The sequence below is a fragment of the Silene latifolia genome, chromosome 9 (genome assembly GCF_048544455.1).
Source record: "Silene latifolia isolate original U9 population chromosome 9, ASM4854445v1, whole genome shotgun sequence".
Lineage (NCBI taxonomy): Eukaryota > Viridiplantae > Streptophyta > Magnoliopsida > Caryophyllales > Caryophyllaceae > Silene > Silene latifolia.
In genome coordinates this window covers 7,448,060-7,461,058 of record NC_133534.1, presented here as the reverse complement: position 1 = coordinate 7,461,058, position 12,999 = coordinate 7,448,060, and the positions used below count along the sequence as shown (strand labels likewise).

Genomic DNA, 12,999 nt, shown 5'->3' with positions numbered 1-12,999 from the left:
ATTACTATTTCTTTGAAAATTATTCTGTGATCCTGATTTATTTACAACAGGAACAGTTCTGTAACTATTATTATTTTGATTATTATTCTGGAAATTTTTATTATAAGATTGAAAAGGGGTATAAGGCTTTTGTGGTGGTTTATCCAAAATGGATTTATTATGCACATTTTTGTTAGCTGTAATTGACTCTTCCTGCAGCCTAGCATATTCTATTGCTTGAGCTATGGTTGCAGGCCTAAATGCTCTCACAAATGGTTTAGTAACAGGCTTCAATCCCCCCACGAAACTATCAAGGAAGTACTGTTCAGGTAGTAAGGGGTTTCTTTGAAGCATTAATCCTCTTAAGTGTTCAAATTTATCAACATACTCATCAATTGTACCAGTTTGCAGCAATTTATTAAACAATTCCACAACATTACTATCAATTTCATCTCAAAACCTAGCACATAAGTCAGTTTTAAAATCATCCCAATCCACATTTCTCCTTACAGCTAGGTAGCTATGCACCCACAATTCAGCCTTGCCAATCATGTATAAAGAAGCTAAATCAATTCTTTGAGTTTCTGGAATTTTACATAATTCGAAATAACGATTGCATTTCTTAAGCCAAAGTCTAGCATTAGTACCATCAAATTGGGGAAATTCTATTCTAGGATTAAAATTGAAGTTTCTAGGGTTAGGGTTTATACCTTCACGATTTCCCGGTTCTTCCCCAAATCTATTACCCGCTGCATTACCCACTGTATTTGCTTGAAGATTCTGCAATAGTTGTTCAATTCTGGTACTTTGCTCCCTCATTTGACCCATAGAATCCTCAATCAACTTGATGCGTTCTTCCATTTTCGATTGTAATTGTGCTACTGTAATCTTAGCCAGCTTGAAACTATTCTTTAATGGCGACTAAAGCTTATCAGGTACAACAATGGCGGAAAAAACAGGATTTTAACCTGCTCTTGATACCAATTGTAACAGACTCAGGGAATTAATTCCGGAAGAATGTCACAAAGCGGCAAATTCAAACACAGGAGCTCCGGATTGATGAAGAACAAAGCTCGGATGTTGAATTAATGGAGTTTTATTATCAAAGAAAGATTACAATTGTCAATTGCTTACAAATGTAAACTATCAATGAAATGTAGAAATTACAGAGAATTATAGAAGAGAAAATGATGGAAGTTTGTTGTAACAGAATTTGTAAAAAGATGAATGAAAAATGAGTTTGTTATTCCTATTTATATCAATTACTTCTTCTAACTAATTTTGTACAACTTCTTTGACTTGCTGACTGAGCTTGGCTGACGTGGCCTGTTTTCCCGCCCAAACTTAGCAAGGATTGTTACAATAATACCTTACAGAAAACCTAAGTATTACCAAAACCCTAGAGACAGCCGTCGTGACGTAGCCGTCACTACTAAACCCTAGATTCCCTAACAAAATACAAATCTAAGATTACAAAACTAATAGGTTTGGAAGAAAAATTAAATTTTATGCATAATTTTTTTTGTAATTATGAAAGTTCTAGGCATGAAAGGGGAGGAAAAAGGGTTTATGGTAAGCGTTGTTAACTGCTTAATAATGTGAGTGATTTTTATCTTTTAATTTTATTTATTTTATTTTTAATAGTGAGAGTAGGAAGTACCATACACCTGGGTGTATGGTATAAGAATTCTTGAAAATGAGCGAACAATAAACTTTTTTTCATAAAAGCCTAGAGATAAATTTCTATTGGACAAATCTTTTCGCTGATGGTAAACTTTTGACTCCTGTAGATATTAAAAATCAGCAAGTCTTGCTATAGAGTATAGACAGATATATCCGTCTATAGTAAGAGACGGGTCAAATACCCTTAAAGTGGTGACATTTTTGGGCCTCACCACGCAAGTTGTTTGTCTTATGTGTAATGTGGCATGTTACTTGACCCGTCTTTAGTTATAGACGGATAATTACCGTCTATAATAAGATTTTGTGATTAAAAATAGGCTCATTTGTAACCTACAAAGATTAATCATAGGTTGTAGTGTTTTAGACGTGAAAATTTGATTTTTTTTTTTAATAAATAGGGGATTGTGACTCTTTCTTTATAATTTTCATAATTTTCACTCACAGTCTTAAATTCCTAACAACCTCATAATGACAATCCACAAACCATATAATAACACGTTTCCTTCTTTGCAGCAATATGTCGTCCCTCACAAGTTGCTCAAGAATTATGGCTTAAACTCTCCCAATAAGTCAGTCAACCTTCTATTTTTCAATTTTAATTACTTTTCAAACTATGTACCAAAAAAAAAATTACTTTTCAAACTACATCCCTAAACACAAAAGTCGCCATATATTGTTCATGTTTATATTGTTTAGTAGTACAATTTAGTTTATTCATACTAATTAAAAAATGACTCCTAAAGTTGATACCTTGCAATATTTTTCCATAATTTTGTTTATATTGTTTAATAGTAGAATTTATGTATCAGCTGGAAATAATGCAAACTATACGGTATGCAAAAACAATCCATTTTCCTGTGGGAATATTACAAATGTTGGGTACCCATTTTGGGGAGGTAACAGGCCGCAATTCTGCGGCCGTCGGGGTTTCGGCCTCACCTGTCAAAACGGGCAACCAGACGTCCCGGTTATCAATCGTATGGGTACAACAAACGGGGCGGAATCTTTTAACGCGATAGTTGTTAGTATCAATACAACTTCGAATACTATGTCTTTGGTTCAAAACCTGTTTTCACAAAACACTAGTATTTCCTGTGAAAATCTAATCAGGAACGAAACAAAAATCACTTTGTCACAACCCTTCAAGTTCAGTCCACTCGTTGCCAACATGAACTTGTTCTTCGATTGTAATAATACTTCCACCACAAATTATGGTGGTAGGTTAAAGTTTGTAACATGTGACGAGGCAAATACTACAATAAATTTACCTTATTACGTTGATAAACCGGAAAATGCAGGTAACATAAGTAAGTTGTGTCCGATAAAGAGGGTTTTCCCGGTGCTGAAGTCAGAGTTGGATGAGCTAAAAAAGGGAAATGTGAATCTTAGTAGAGTGTTGAATAAGGGGTTTGAGGTGAAATACACGGTGGACTTCAATACCTGCACAACGTGTCAGAATTCCGGAGGTGTATGTGGGTCATCGGCCGATAACAAAATGAGATTTACTTGCTATTGCCAAGATGGGACACATACTGCACACTGTCCTATACCAGGTGCACAGATTTCTGTCAAATGTCTAAATATCATTTTTTGCGAGTTATGCGTCGATTTACCATTTCAGATGATGATTCTTGTTTTTCTTTTACAGGGATAAAGACATTGAAAAATGTCGGATCAGGTAACGACAACAAAAGTTATTCTTCTGTTAATAATTAAATTCATTTGTTCTATGATGTTCGATTCTTCGTTAGGAATTTCCATTGTTCTTGTCGAACCAGATTACCCTGCCATCGGCACAACAGTACTCTTCTAATGTGTTTTTTTTCTGCAGGGAAGAAGAAATTGAAATATGTTCTATTAGGTAACTACAAAAATTATTCTCCTGTTAATAAGCAAATTCAATTTTCACATTAAACTACGTAAAGACGTCTTAGCAGATTGACTGATGTATGATGTTCGATTCATTCTTAGGGATTGGAGGAGGTATATTCGTCTTTGTAGCACTCCTTGCCATCTGGTATCGCAAGTGCCTGAAATTTGGCAAGGCGCGTAATGTGTCCCTTGATCACTCGGAATCAGAGCTTGGAAAGCACGGTGTATACTTTGGAGTTCCACTCTTCTCCTACAAAGAACTCGAAGAATCCACCAACAGTTTTGATCATACCAGAGAACTTGGTGGCGGCGGCTTTGGAACCGTTTACTATGGTAAGGCTTATATATGGATTATCCAATATTTCTAAATTGTTGCATGAGACGATACAAAAGCAACCCTCATTTGCTTCAGAATTTTCAACCAAACAATGTTATTGTTATAGGAAAACTCAAAGATGGAAGAGAAGTAGCAGTGAAACGTCTGAACGAGAGAAGCTTCAAAAGAGTAGAACAGTTCATGAATGAAGCTCAGATACTTACGTGTCTGAGACACGATAATCTCGTATCTCTCTACGGATGCACGTCTTGCCACAGTCAGGAACTCCTTCTTGTGTACGAGTACGTCTCCAATGGCACAGTTGCTGATCACTTATATGGTCAGCGAGCAAACTCTGGCCCACTCTCATGGGATACCCGTCTAAAAATTGCTGTAGAAACCGCCACTGCCTTGTCATACCTCCATGCCTCAGATATCATTCACCGCGATGTCAAAACAAATAACCTCCTCTTAGACATAAACTTTAATGTCAAGGTGGCTGATTTTGGGTTATCTAGACTCTTCCCTAATGACGTAACCCATGTCTCAACCGCCCCACAGGGGACTCCCGGGTACTTAGATCCCGAGTATCACAATTGTTATCAGCTGACAAACAGGAGTGATGTCTACAGTTTTGGGGTGGTTTTAATCGAGCTCATCTCCTCACTTCGTGCAGTGGACATGGACAGACACAACAACGAGATCAACCTGTCAAACTACGCAATGAACAGGATACAAAGGTGTGAATTTGCCGAGCTGGTGGATCCACAACTCGGGTTTGAGTCCGACTTTAAGGTCAGGAGAATGACAACTTCAGTAGCAGAGCTAGCATTCCAGTGCCTGCAGCATTACAAAGACTTCAGGCCTTCAATGGATGAAGTTTTGGAAGTTTTGAAGAGGATTCAGAATTTTGATTATGAAGCAGTGCCGATTGAAGAGACGGGAAAGAAAGATTTAGTACAAATCACAAACTTGTTGCCACCTTCACCAACAGAGGATTACGGTGCTAAACTGTTGAGTAATCATCAATTAAACCGACAATCACCGACTTCAGTAATGAATATAGTGAGTAGCTCTACCATATCGGAAAGCACCAGTAAATAAGGCTGCTAAATTTTTAGGTTAAGCAGTATTTATCTATGGAGACCGGCCATACCGTACAATGTAACACATACGGAGTATGAGTTTTGCACATAAATATGAGTTTTGCACATAATCACCGTCTATTATTGTTTCCTATTTCCTTTCCGTCTCACTAGTCACTAACATATCAACATTGTCTCGGTGTATCAAAGGCTTGTGCTTATATAGACGATGTCCTTTATAAAATCTTAATTACCAAGGTTTGGATTCGTCATAACAGGAATATTTTTGAAGGATTCTTGATCGTAGTTGTGTTTAGACCCAATACAAGAATCTTCTTGGGACCTTTTATTGGAGTTTTATAAAGAAGAAAGCTATTTTCTTGGGACCTTTTATTTAGAACTCACGTCACGTCGATTTGTTTGGTCAGGCATATTGTGTTCGGATCAGTTGTTACTTGTTAGTATCAGTAGCAGTAGCTCTAGCACACAATTATACAGTAAACCAGAATATGATATTTCCTACTCACACATGCAAAATCCAACACAAAATTTCCGACTTTGTCCGACTTTGCCCCTCTCATTTCATACACACGCAAAATTAAACCTGACTCAAACCCTAGCTCCGACCACCCCCTCCCCCACCCCAGACAACCGTGGTCAGGCGCCGGCGACGACCGCCATAGCCGTGTAGTCGATAATGATCCGAACAACAAATCAAGCTAAAATTTGCAAAAGCTTGGAAACACATAAGAAATCAAAATATAATAATTAAAATCAGCAAACCTAATCTAGTGCACAAAACAATCGAAGAAAATTGAGAAAGAGTGAATAGTTAGGTGAATAGAGAAGAAACCTTGAGCAACAAGCGTTGGATTTACAGCGGTGGAGACTGGAGAGTGCTAGTGTTACAGCAGTTTAGTCGGAGGCCATTGAAGGTGATGTTCTGATATTTAGTTTTTTTTTTTTTTTTTGATTAATTTATGTTTAAATAATGTGTAGGTCTATTAAGGCCCTGTTTTTTTGGACTTAAAGTTGCTGAACTTAACTTAATTTTTCTGAATTTAACTTAATTTTGCTGAACTTAATTTATTTTTGCTGAACTTTTCTAAACTTAATTTTTCTGAACTTAATTTTGCTGAACTTTTCTAAACTTAATTTTGTTGAACTTAATTTTGCTGAACTTAACTTATACTACTACTACTACTACTAATAATAATAATAATAATAATTCCCTTCAAAATAATAATAATAATAATAATAATAATAATAAAGAAATATAACTAAAAACACAAATAAAGATTATAAAATACTTTATTTATACTCCCTCCAATTCTATGTATTCTTCCCTTTGTTTGTGGGCACAAGAATTAAGGAGAAGAATAAAATAAGAGTAAAAAGTTGGGTGGGGTTTGGTAGTAGGAGATATGGATGAATAATTATGAGTTAAATAAGAAATGGTGGGGCCAAAATATTAAGGAAAGTAATAAAATATGAGTAAAAGAGTTGGGTGGGGTTTGGTGATAGGAGAGAGAAATGAATAAAATAAGAGTAAAAGTTTTCAAAATAAGAAAGGGGAAGAAAACCTGAATAATCCGTTTTAGAAAATAGGGAAGAATATATAGAATAGGAGGGAGTATACGTTAATATTTTCGTACACATTACCTAATACATAAAAATAAAAAGTAAATCACATTACTTATTTTTTCTTTCTAATCATCTAGTTTCATATTATCATCTTCCTCGTCACTTTTTTCATCTTCATTTGAGCTCACCCCGTCAAATCCATTGCCTCGCCAAATGTTCTTGACTATGTTATTTCGCACCTTGTACATAGCTGTTTTCCGCTTCTTATCAAACATGCCTAAATCTTTTGTCCCTAGAACGTTATCATGTTGTATAACAGGTATCCCTTGAGTGTGCATCCGTATAAAATTATGAAGTGTGAAATTAGAAACAATAATGGACATTTGATACTTAGGTGACATTTGAGGCATAACTTTTAACACCTTCCACCTTTTTTTCAATTGACCAAATGTCATTTCAACTTTCATTCTCAATGACGAATGTCGGTAATTAAAATGCTCTAACATACCTTCGGGGATAGGTAAGAATTCGGCTTTAAATAAATGTTTTTTTTAAAAAAAATTATACTCCGTATAGAATAATAATTAATCTCGGATTGTTTATACAACCGATTTGAACGAAAATTGTATCTATTTTTTAAAACTCGTCAATATTATGAAACTTATTATTCTGCTTAACTTTTCTGAACTTAATTTTGCTGAACTTTTCTGAACTTAATTTTGCTGAACTTAATTTTGCTGAACTTTTCTGAACTTAATTTTGCTGAACTTAACTTAACTTAATTTTGCTGAACTTAACTTAATTTTGCTGAACTTAACTTATAGAGAGTGACTTTAAGTCCAAAAGAACAGGGCCTAATTGTAGTTTTAAGTGAAAATTAAGATAAATGTCAACTTGGTTCTATTTACACCATTATTAAGCTAGTTCATTATTGGGTCATACATGCTAATGTTATTAATGTAATATATGAGTATTAGTAATCAATTTTAAGGTAAACTATTAAACAAATATCTACCACATATTAATTAGTAGAGATATGGGATAATCTTGGGTGCAATCAAGAGGAGTGACTTCTATACTTGAAGTCTTTTGGGGATCATCCTAACATATGGAAAGCTCAAGAACAAGTGAGGTAGGAGACTTCACTTGTGCCCAAAATGGCCGAAAATTAGATGGTGAGAAATCGGTTTTTCTCATCTCCTTTTATTAAGTTTGCATGCATAAGATCAACAATTTATTTTATGACTAAATAAACTTGAACATATATGAATATGTAAATTGATGAGATTAAAGAAACCTAACAAGCGGTATCAGAGTCCCTCTTCTTCCTTCCACAATCAATCACGTAATGATTTTATACATTTAATCCTACATTGTAAACTTTTCGAACTTCAATTATTAATTGGTGAATGTTATACACTCAATTTTGGGGGGTTTTATGAATGAGTCGATTGTTTTTTGCATTTGTGTTTTATTATTAAATTAATTTTACCAAGGTTAGTTCATAATCTACATTGCAATTCAATTAGGGTTTGTGTGGTTGAAGGTTGTAGTTGTGGGTAATGGGGCATCATCAACGACGAATGTTGTAGGAGAGGGCGTCGACGACGACATCGTCTGCAGTGGAGGGTGGTGGTTATATAGGAGAGCGTGGTGGTTATAGAGGTGGCTTTGGTGATTTGGGAGAAGGAAGGTGGTGCGGCGGCAAGAGGTGGATGGCGGTGGCCGTAGAGGATGACGCTAGTTCTGGGTAGGTTCGGGTAAGGTTGGTCGGAGCTTGGGAAGGGGTGGTACTTCATGGCAGGGTGTTGGTGTGTTAGTGTTTTGTTGAATTTCTTTTTCTCTCGTATTTTGTTTATTTGTGGATAAAAAATGAGATGGATAAAGTCAGAACAAGTTTGTAATTTGTGCAGGATTAAGTAAATTTGTGTGCGGGATTTAGCACGTCCCATCAAAACATAAGGATGAGAAAAGTTAAGAGTTGCAAAGACGTCAATGTCAAAGCGATAAGTAATAAACTAACAAATAAACTTTAAAATATGGGAAATGATAAATATAATCCTTAGGGCTGTATTTAAGAAATTAAAAAAGGAAAAAAAGTTCTTAATCCCCCTTATACTAAAAGAATAAGAAAACTCCAAAATTTTCCCGCCTAAATAAATTTGGCTATAATTGGGCTTTCATTGTATCATATCTTTAATTGGGTTTTTATTATATCATATATGTGATTGAGCTTTCATTATTTTTTATATGTCTTATTAATATATGATTTTACTCCCTATTTTAGCTCGGTTTTATTTGGTTATTGGACTTTTATAAGTGTATTTGTGAGAATGTGAGCTAATTTCGTTTTCTAGGTGTTTTTGCTTGTACTCATTGCATTTTGTAGAAAATGAAGCATTCTGTAACTTTTTCCCGTCAGATTAGCAAACACCAAAATTCACAAAGCTAATGGAAACAAGACACGACTATGAAGGGGCATTTTGGGAAGAATTGTAAAATCCCGAGCACGAAACCAACTTGGGTTGGTACACAAATAAAGAAATAAAAATGAAGTCCAAATAATCAAGTGAGGATTGCAAGCTTAGGATTCCCAATTGTGCTTTTAGTCGTGGAATTAAGAGGCATTAAGGCGGGTCATTGGATTCCATATGCTAATTAATCAAGAATTAAAGAAGAAAATCTGGATTACCACGACCCCGATCGGAATGGGGTGTCCCCGATCGGGGTCACCTTCATTTAAGATTTTTACGTTTCATCCCCTAGTCCTATATAAGGGGTGTTGAATCCGTTGAATTCAATTCCAAATCCAAATCCAAAATAGTGTTTGGGAAACCAATGGAATTGGAATTGAAATTGGAATTGAGCGAGACAGATATGGGTCATGTTCATCGGGTGTTTTTTATTTGAAAAAAATAAATATTGTCACAGAAAATACTTGTGGTCGGAAAAAATATCATAAATAAAAATATTGCGATGAAATTTGTGTCAGAAAATAGAACGTATGAAGTGATGGAATTGAAATGACTACTATATGGTAGGTATTTGAAATCTCCAAATTTTAACTAGCTTGGAATTGATAAAGAATTGAGCCTGTTCCGGGTGTGATTACGGAGCAGTGTTGTTACCACGTGAGCTTATTGAATGATGGCTTTGCTTGACTCTTCCTTTCGGCCTCTCCTGAAACAATGAACAAACTGAGGGCTCGGCTTGGTACCGAGCATACTCACTCCGACGCTCAAGTCAGTAAACTTAAAGGGATTAAGTTGTGTGTAACTTGGCAAAGTATGTTGTAGAGAGATAAGGGAGCTTATACCAGATTATGAGTGGTTTAGGTTATATTTTTGGATCCTTTTCTCAATGAGAGAAGTGGAGTATTTATAGACTTTCACCTTTTGTCACGTAGTGGCCAAGTGGCTGAGCAGGTGGAAAAGACTGTTCTACCCTCGGCCGAGGGACCCATGGCAGGCCGGCTGGCCTGGTTGACTCCATGCTGAGGGGTCTTGGATATGAGTACGCGGATATGTCTCCATTTGTTGTTTGCCTAGCCGAGACCCAAATGACAGCCGACACAGGCTGCGTCGGTTAAATTGTCTCTCACGTTGACTTGTTGTCTTTTGGCTTTGACCTTGGTCAATATGTTGACTCGGTCAGCGGGTGCAGAATATGCCCCATCAATTTGCCCCCAGCGTAGTCTATGCCGTGGCATGGGCTCCGATGTGTGTTGAGCGTATATTCTGCGCATGTTGAACTTCTCCATCGGCTTCTTCTTCTTCGGCTTGGTTCTGCTCTTGCTGTATCATACTATCCCCCCCTCCACATGGATGTGTAATGGACATCAGATGTGGAAAAGAAAATAGCGCTGGCTGAGACCGAGGTTGAGAGTGCCGTGTGTTTTTGATTGCCCCCAGCCGGTGCTGCCAAGCTTGGTTGAACAGCGGGCCGTTTGGCAAGTAGATACCAAGGAGCGTTTTGAAGAAGATACGTCGATTGGCATTCTGTCAAGGAGCGTGTTGAAGAAGTTTGGTAACTGTTGTGTCGATTGACATTTCGTGGCTGCATGCGTGACACGTGTCCTGGTGTCGGTTGGTGGACGTTTCGTGTGCCTTGCTCTGATTGGTCCGTTTCATGGGCTTTGCTCTATAAATAGAGCAGTTAGCCCCTGATTTTGGCCACCAAAAATTCATCTTCTCAAAAAAAATTTCTCCCTCTCTTAATTTTTCGAAGGAACTTCTCTCTAATCTTCAAAGCGTTTACTCGGCGTAACACTTTTCCAAGGTAAACAAACACATTTTTCAACTTTTATTTGTCAAGTTTTTGTTGTCATTATGTCTTCTGCTAATGCTGGACCTAGTACTTCTGCGCCGGGGGGCTCCCCGTCGCGTCCTGATGAAGAGGAGGCATTGGCCGCCACCCCGATAAGGTCTGGGGGTCCCAGGTCTCCTTCTTCTGAAATTGATGAGCAATTTTTGGAGGGTATTGATGATGATGGTGATGATGTTGATGATGATGATGAGGCGACCCCTTCTGTGGTAAGGAGGCCGCTTATTTCGGGGCACGGTGATGCCTGCTCGATCAATCCTAACCGTGCCTGGACGAACAAGTTCGCCAGTTGTTCTGGTTCTGAATTTTTTGAACACCATTACTCCTTCGGCAGGGGGTATAGAATTGTTATCCCTGAGGAGGGTCAGGCCATCTATTGTCCTCCCGAGGGTTGCATCGACGTATACATCAGACACCTGGAGTATGGGCTTCGGTTTCCTCTGAATGAATACGTTGCTGCTATTATTAAAGCTATGAACGTCGCCGTGGCCCAACTGCATCCGTTGGCAGTTAGGACGATTGTCGGCTTCGTGTGGCTTTGTCTTTTTAAGGGGGAGGCCCCAACGGTTAACTTATTCCGCCGGCTTCATCATCTTCGGCCGTCCACCCAAAGTGGCCCGGGGTGGTACAGTGTGCAGACGGAGCCGGGTTTCGTTACCGTTTCCAAGTTGACGTCTTGCAAGGACTGGAAGGGGCGGTGGGTATACGTCGAGCTGCCGGAGGATTACCCACTGCCTCTGTCGTTCCAGAGTCGCGTCAATTTGCGGTGCGAGAACCGGGGGGAGCGTGAAAAGTATGTCTCCCGGAGTAAGCTTAAGATGGACACCAGCAGGGTCTACCTTAATGAGGACGAGAAGCGGGCAATGAGGTTGTTTGAGGCCGAGAAGGATGGCACGTCGAAGGGATGGATGCCCCCGACGCAGATCGTTCTTCAGGAGGAGCCGCTTTGCCACGTCGGCCTCATACCGGCCCTCCGCCAGGGTGAGTAGGGTCGGTGTGAGGCCCACCTTTGCTTTTTATGTTTCTGTACTTAAACTTTGGTTTATTTCTTTCGCTTAACTCTTGCTTCGCTTCTTGCAGACCGATTTGCCCACGATCTGTCTGAGGAGATCCTAAAGAAGTTGGGGCTTGACAAGGGCGGGAACGTTGTTGAGCTGCATCCTAAGGCTGATTCGCGTGATCGCAGACCGTCCCCCAACGAACTTATGGACCAGCAGTTGAAGGCACTGGATGTTACGGCGGCGCAGGCGAAGGTTGCCAGGAACGTGCCGCGCCGCAAACCTAAAATAACGTCTATGGCGGCCCCCGCGTCAACTCCCGTTCAGTCTTCAATTCCTGTGATCCAAAAGCGGCCGGTGGTCATCGATATTGATGAGGAGGTCACTGTTGCGAAGGCTCCTCCGTCTTTGAAGAGAAAAGAGACCGAGTCTGCCGCCGTTGTGGTTACCGAGGCCGGTAAAGAAAAGGGGCCTCCAACCAAGAAGGCCAAGGCTGGTACGGATCTAACTTGTGGCTCAGATTTAGCTGGTTCATTAGGCATTCCTGATGACAGACTTTCTGGCATGTCAATGAATGTTGACATGGATGCTCTGTCTGAATTTTTTGTAGATCAACCGCTGCCGGCTTCCGGTCCCACTGAACGACAATTGGAGAAACGGCCAGTGCAGACGGTCAGTCAAAATGTCGTTATCGACTCCTCCTCCCTGAAGCCTTCCCCTGCTCAGCTTGTGGCGGAAGGCACAAGGTTGTGCAAGAAGCTGGCTAAGTGGAATGAACTAGCCGACGCTCATATTTTGGAGCAGGAAAGAGCTGCCCCTGCGGTTGAACGGCTTAGGCTCAATCTTGCCGCTGCTAAGAAGGATACCGAGAGAGCCAAGGCTGAGGCTGCGGCGGCTGAGCAGAAGCTTAGGGAGGACGCTGAAAAGGCGGACCTTGCCGAGAGAGCCAAGGCTGAGGCTGCGGTGGCTGACGCTGCTAAGCTGCTGGAGGAGAAAGCCAAACTTCAGGATGCTTTCGACGCTGCGGTTGGTAAGAGGGAAGAATGGAAGTTCCTGTATTCGGCTCAATCGGAGGGACACAGGAACACAAGGGCTATCCTTGCCCAGAGGGAGAAGGACATTGAGATGCTCCAAACTGAGGTCATCCCTAATATGTGTG

At 39.4% G+C, this 12,999-nt stretch overlaps 2 protein-coding genes across 2 annotated transcripts; both read left to right on the top strand.

Moving 5' to 3' along the window:
- Positions 1-2,302: 2,302 nt before the first annotated feature.
- On the top strand, positions 2,303-3,329 carry LOC141598954 (LEAF RUST 10 DISEASE-RESISTANCE LOCUS RECEPTOR-LIKE PROTEIN KINASE-like 2.7). Its single transcript, XM_074418794.1, has one exon. It carries the CDS (start codon positions 2,393-2,395, stop codon positions 3,314-3,316), a length of 924 nt encoding a protein of 307 aa, XP_074274895.1. The 5' UTR covers positions 2,303-2,392; the 3' UTR covers positions 3,317-3,329.
- Positions 3,329-5,165, top strand: LOC141600541 (LEAF RUST 10 DISEASE-RESISTANCE LOCUS RECEPTOR-LIKE PROTEIN KINASE-like 1.1). The gene is made up of 4 exons (XM_074420786.1): positions 3,329-3,386; positions 3,494-3,523; positions 3,634-3,867; positions 3,978-5,165. The coding sequence occupies exons 1-4, from the start codon at positions 3,329-3,331 to the stop codon at positions 4,952-4,954; spliced, it is 1,299 nt and encodes a 432-aa protein (XP_074276887.1). The 3' UTR covers positions 4,955-5,165.
- Positions 5,166-12,999: the final 7,834 nt, after the last annotated feature.

Bases quoted from the DNA above. Each gene is read 5' to 3' on its own strand.
- LOC141598954 (XM_074418794.1), top strand. From the start codon at position 2,393: ATGACTCCTAAAGTTGATACCTTGCAATATTTTTCCATAATTTTGTTT.
- LOC141600541 (XM_074420786.1), top strand. From the start codon at position 3,329: ATGTCGGATCAGGTAACGACAACAAAAGTTATTCTTCTGTTAATAATT. The intron at 3,524-3,633 runs GTAACTACAAAA...ATTCATTCTTAG, and splicing joins ATTGAAATATGTTCTATTAG to GGATTGGAGGAGGTATATTC. The intron at 3,868-3,977 runs GTAAGGCTTATA...TTATTGTTATAG, and splicing joins CTTTGGAACCGTTTACTATG to GAAAACTCAAAGATGGAAGA.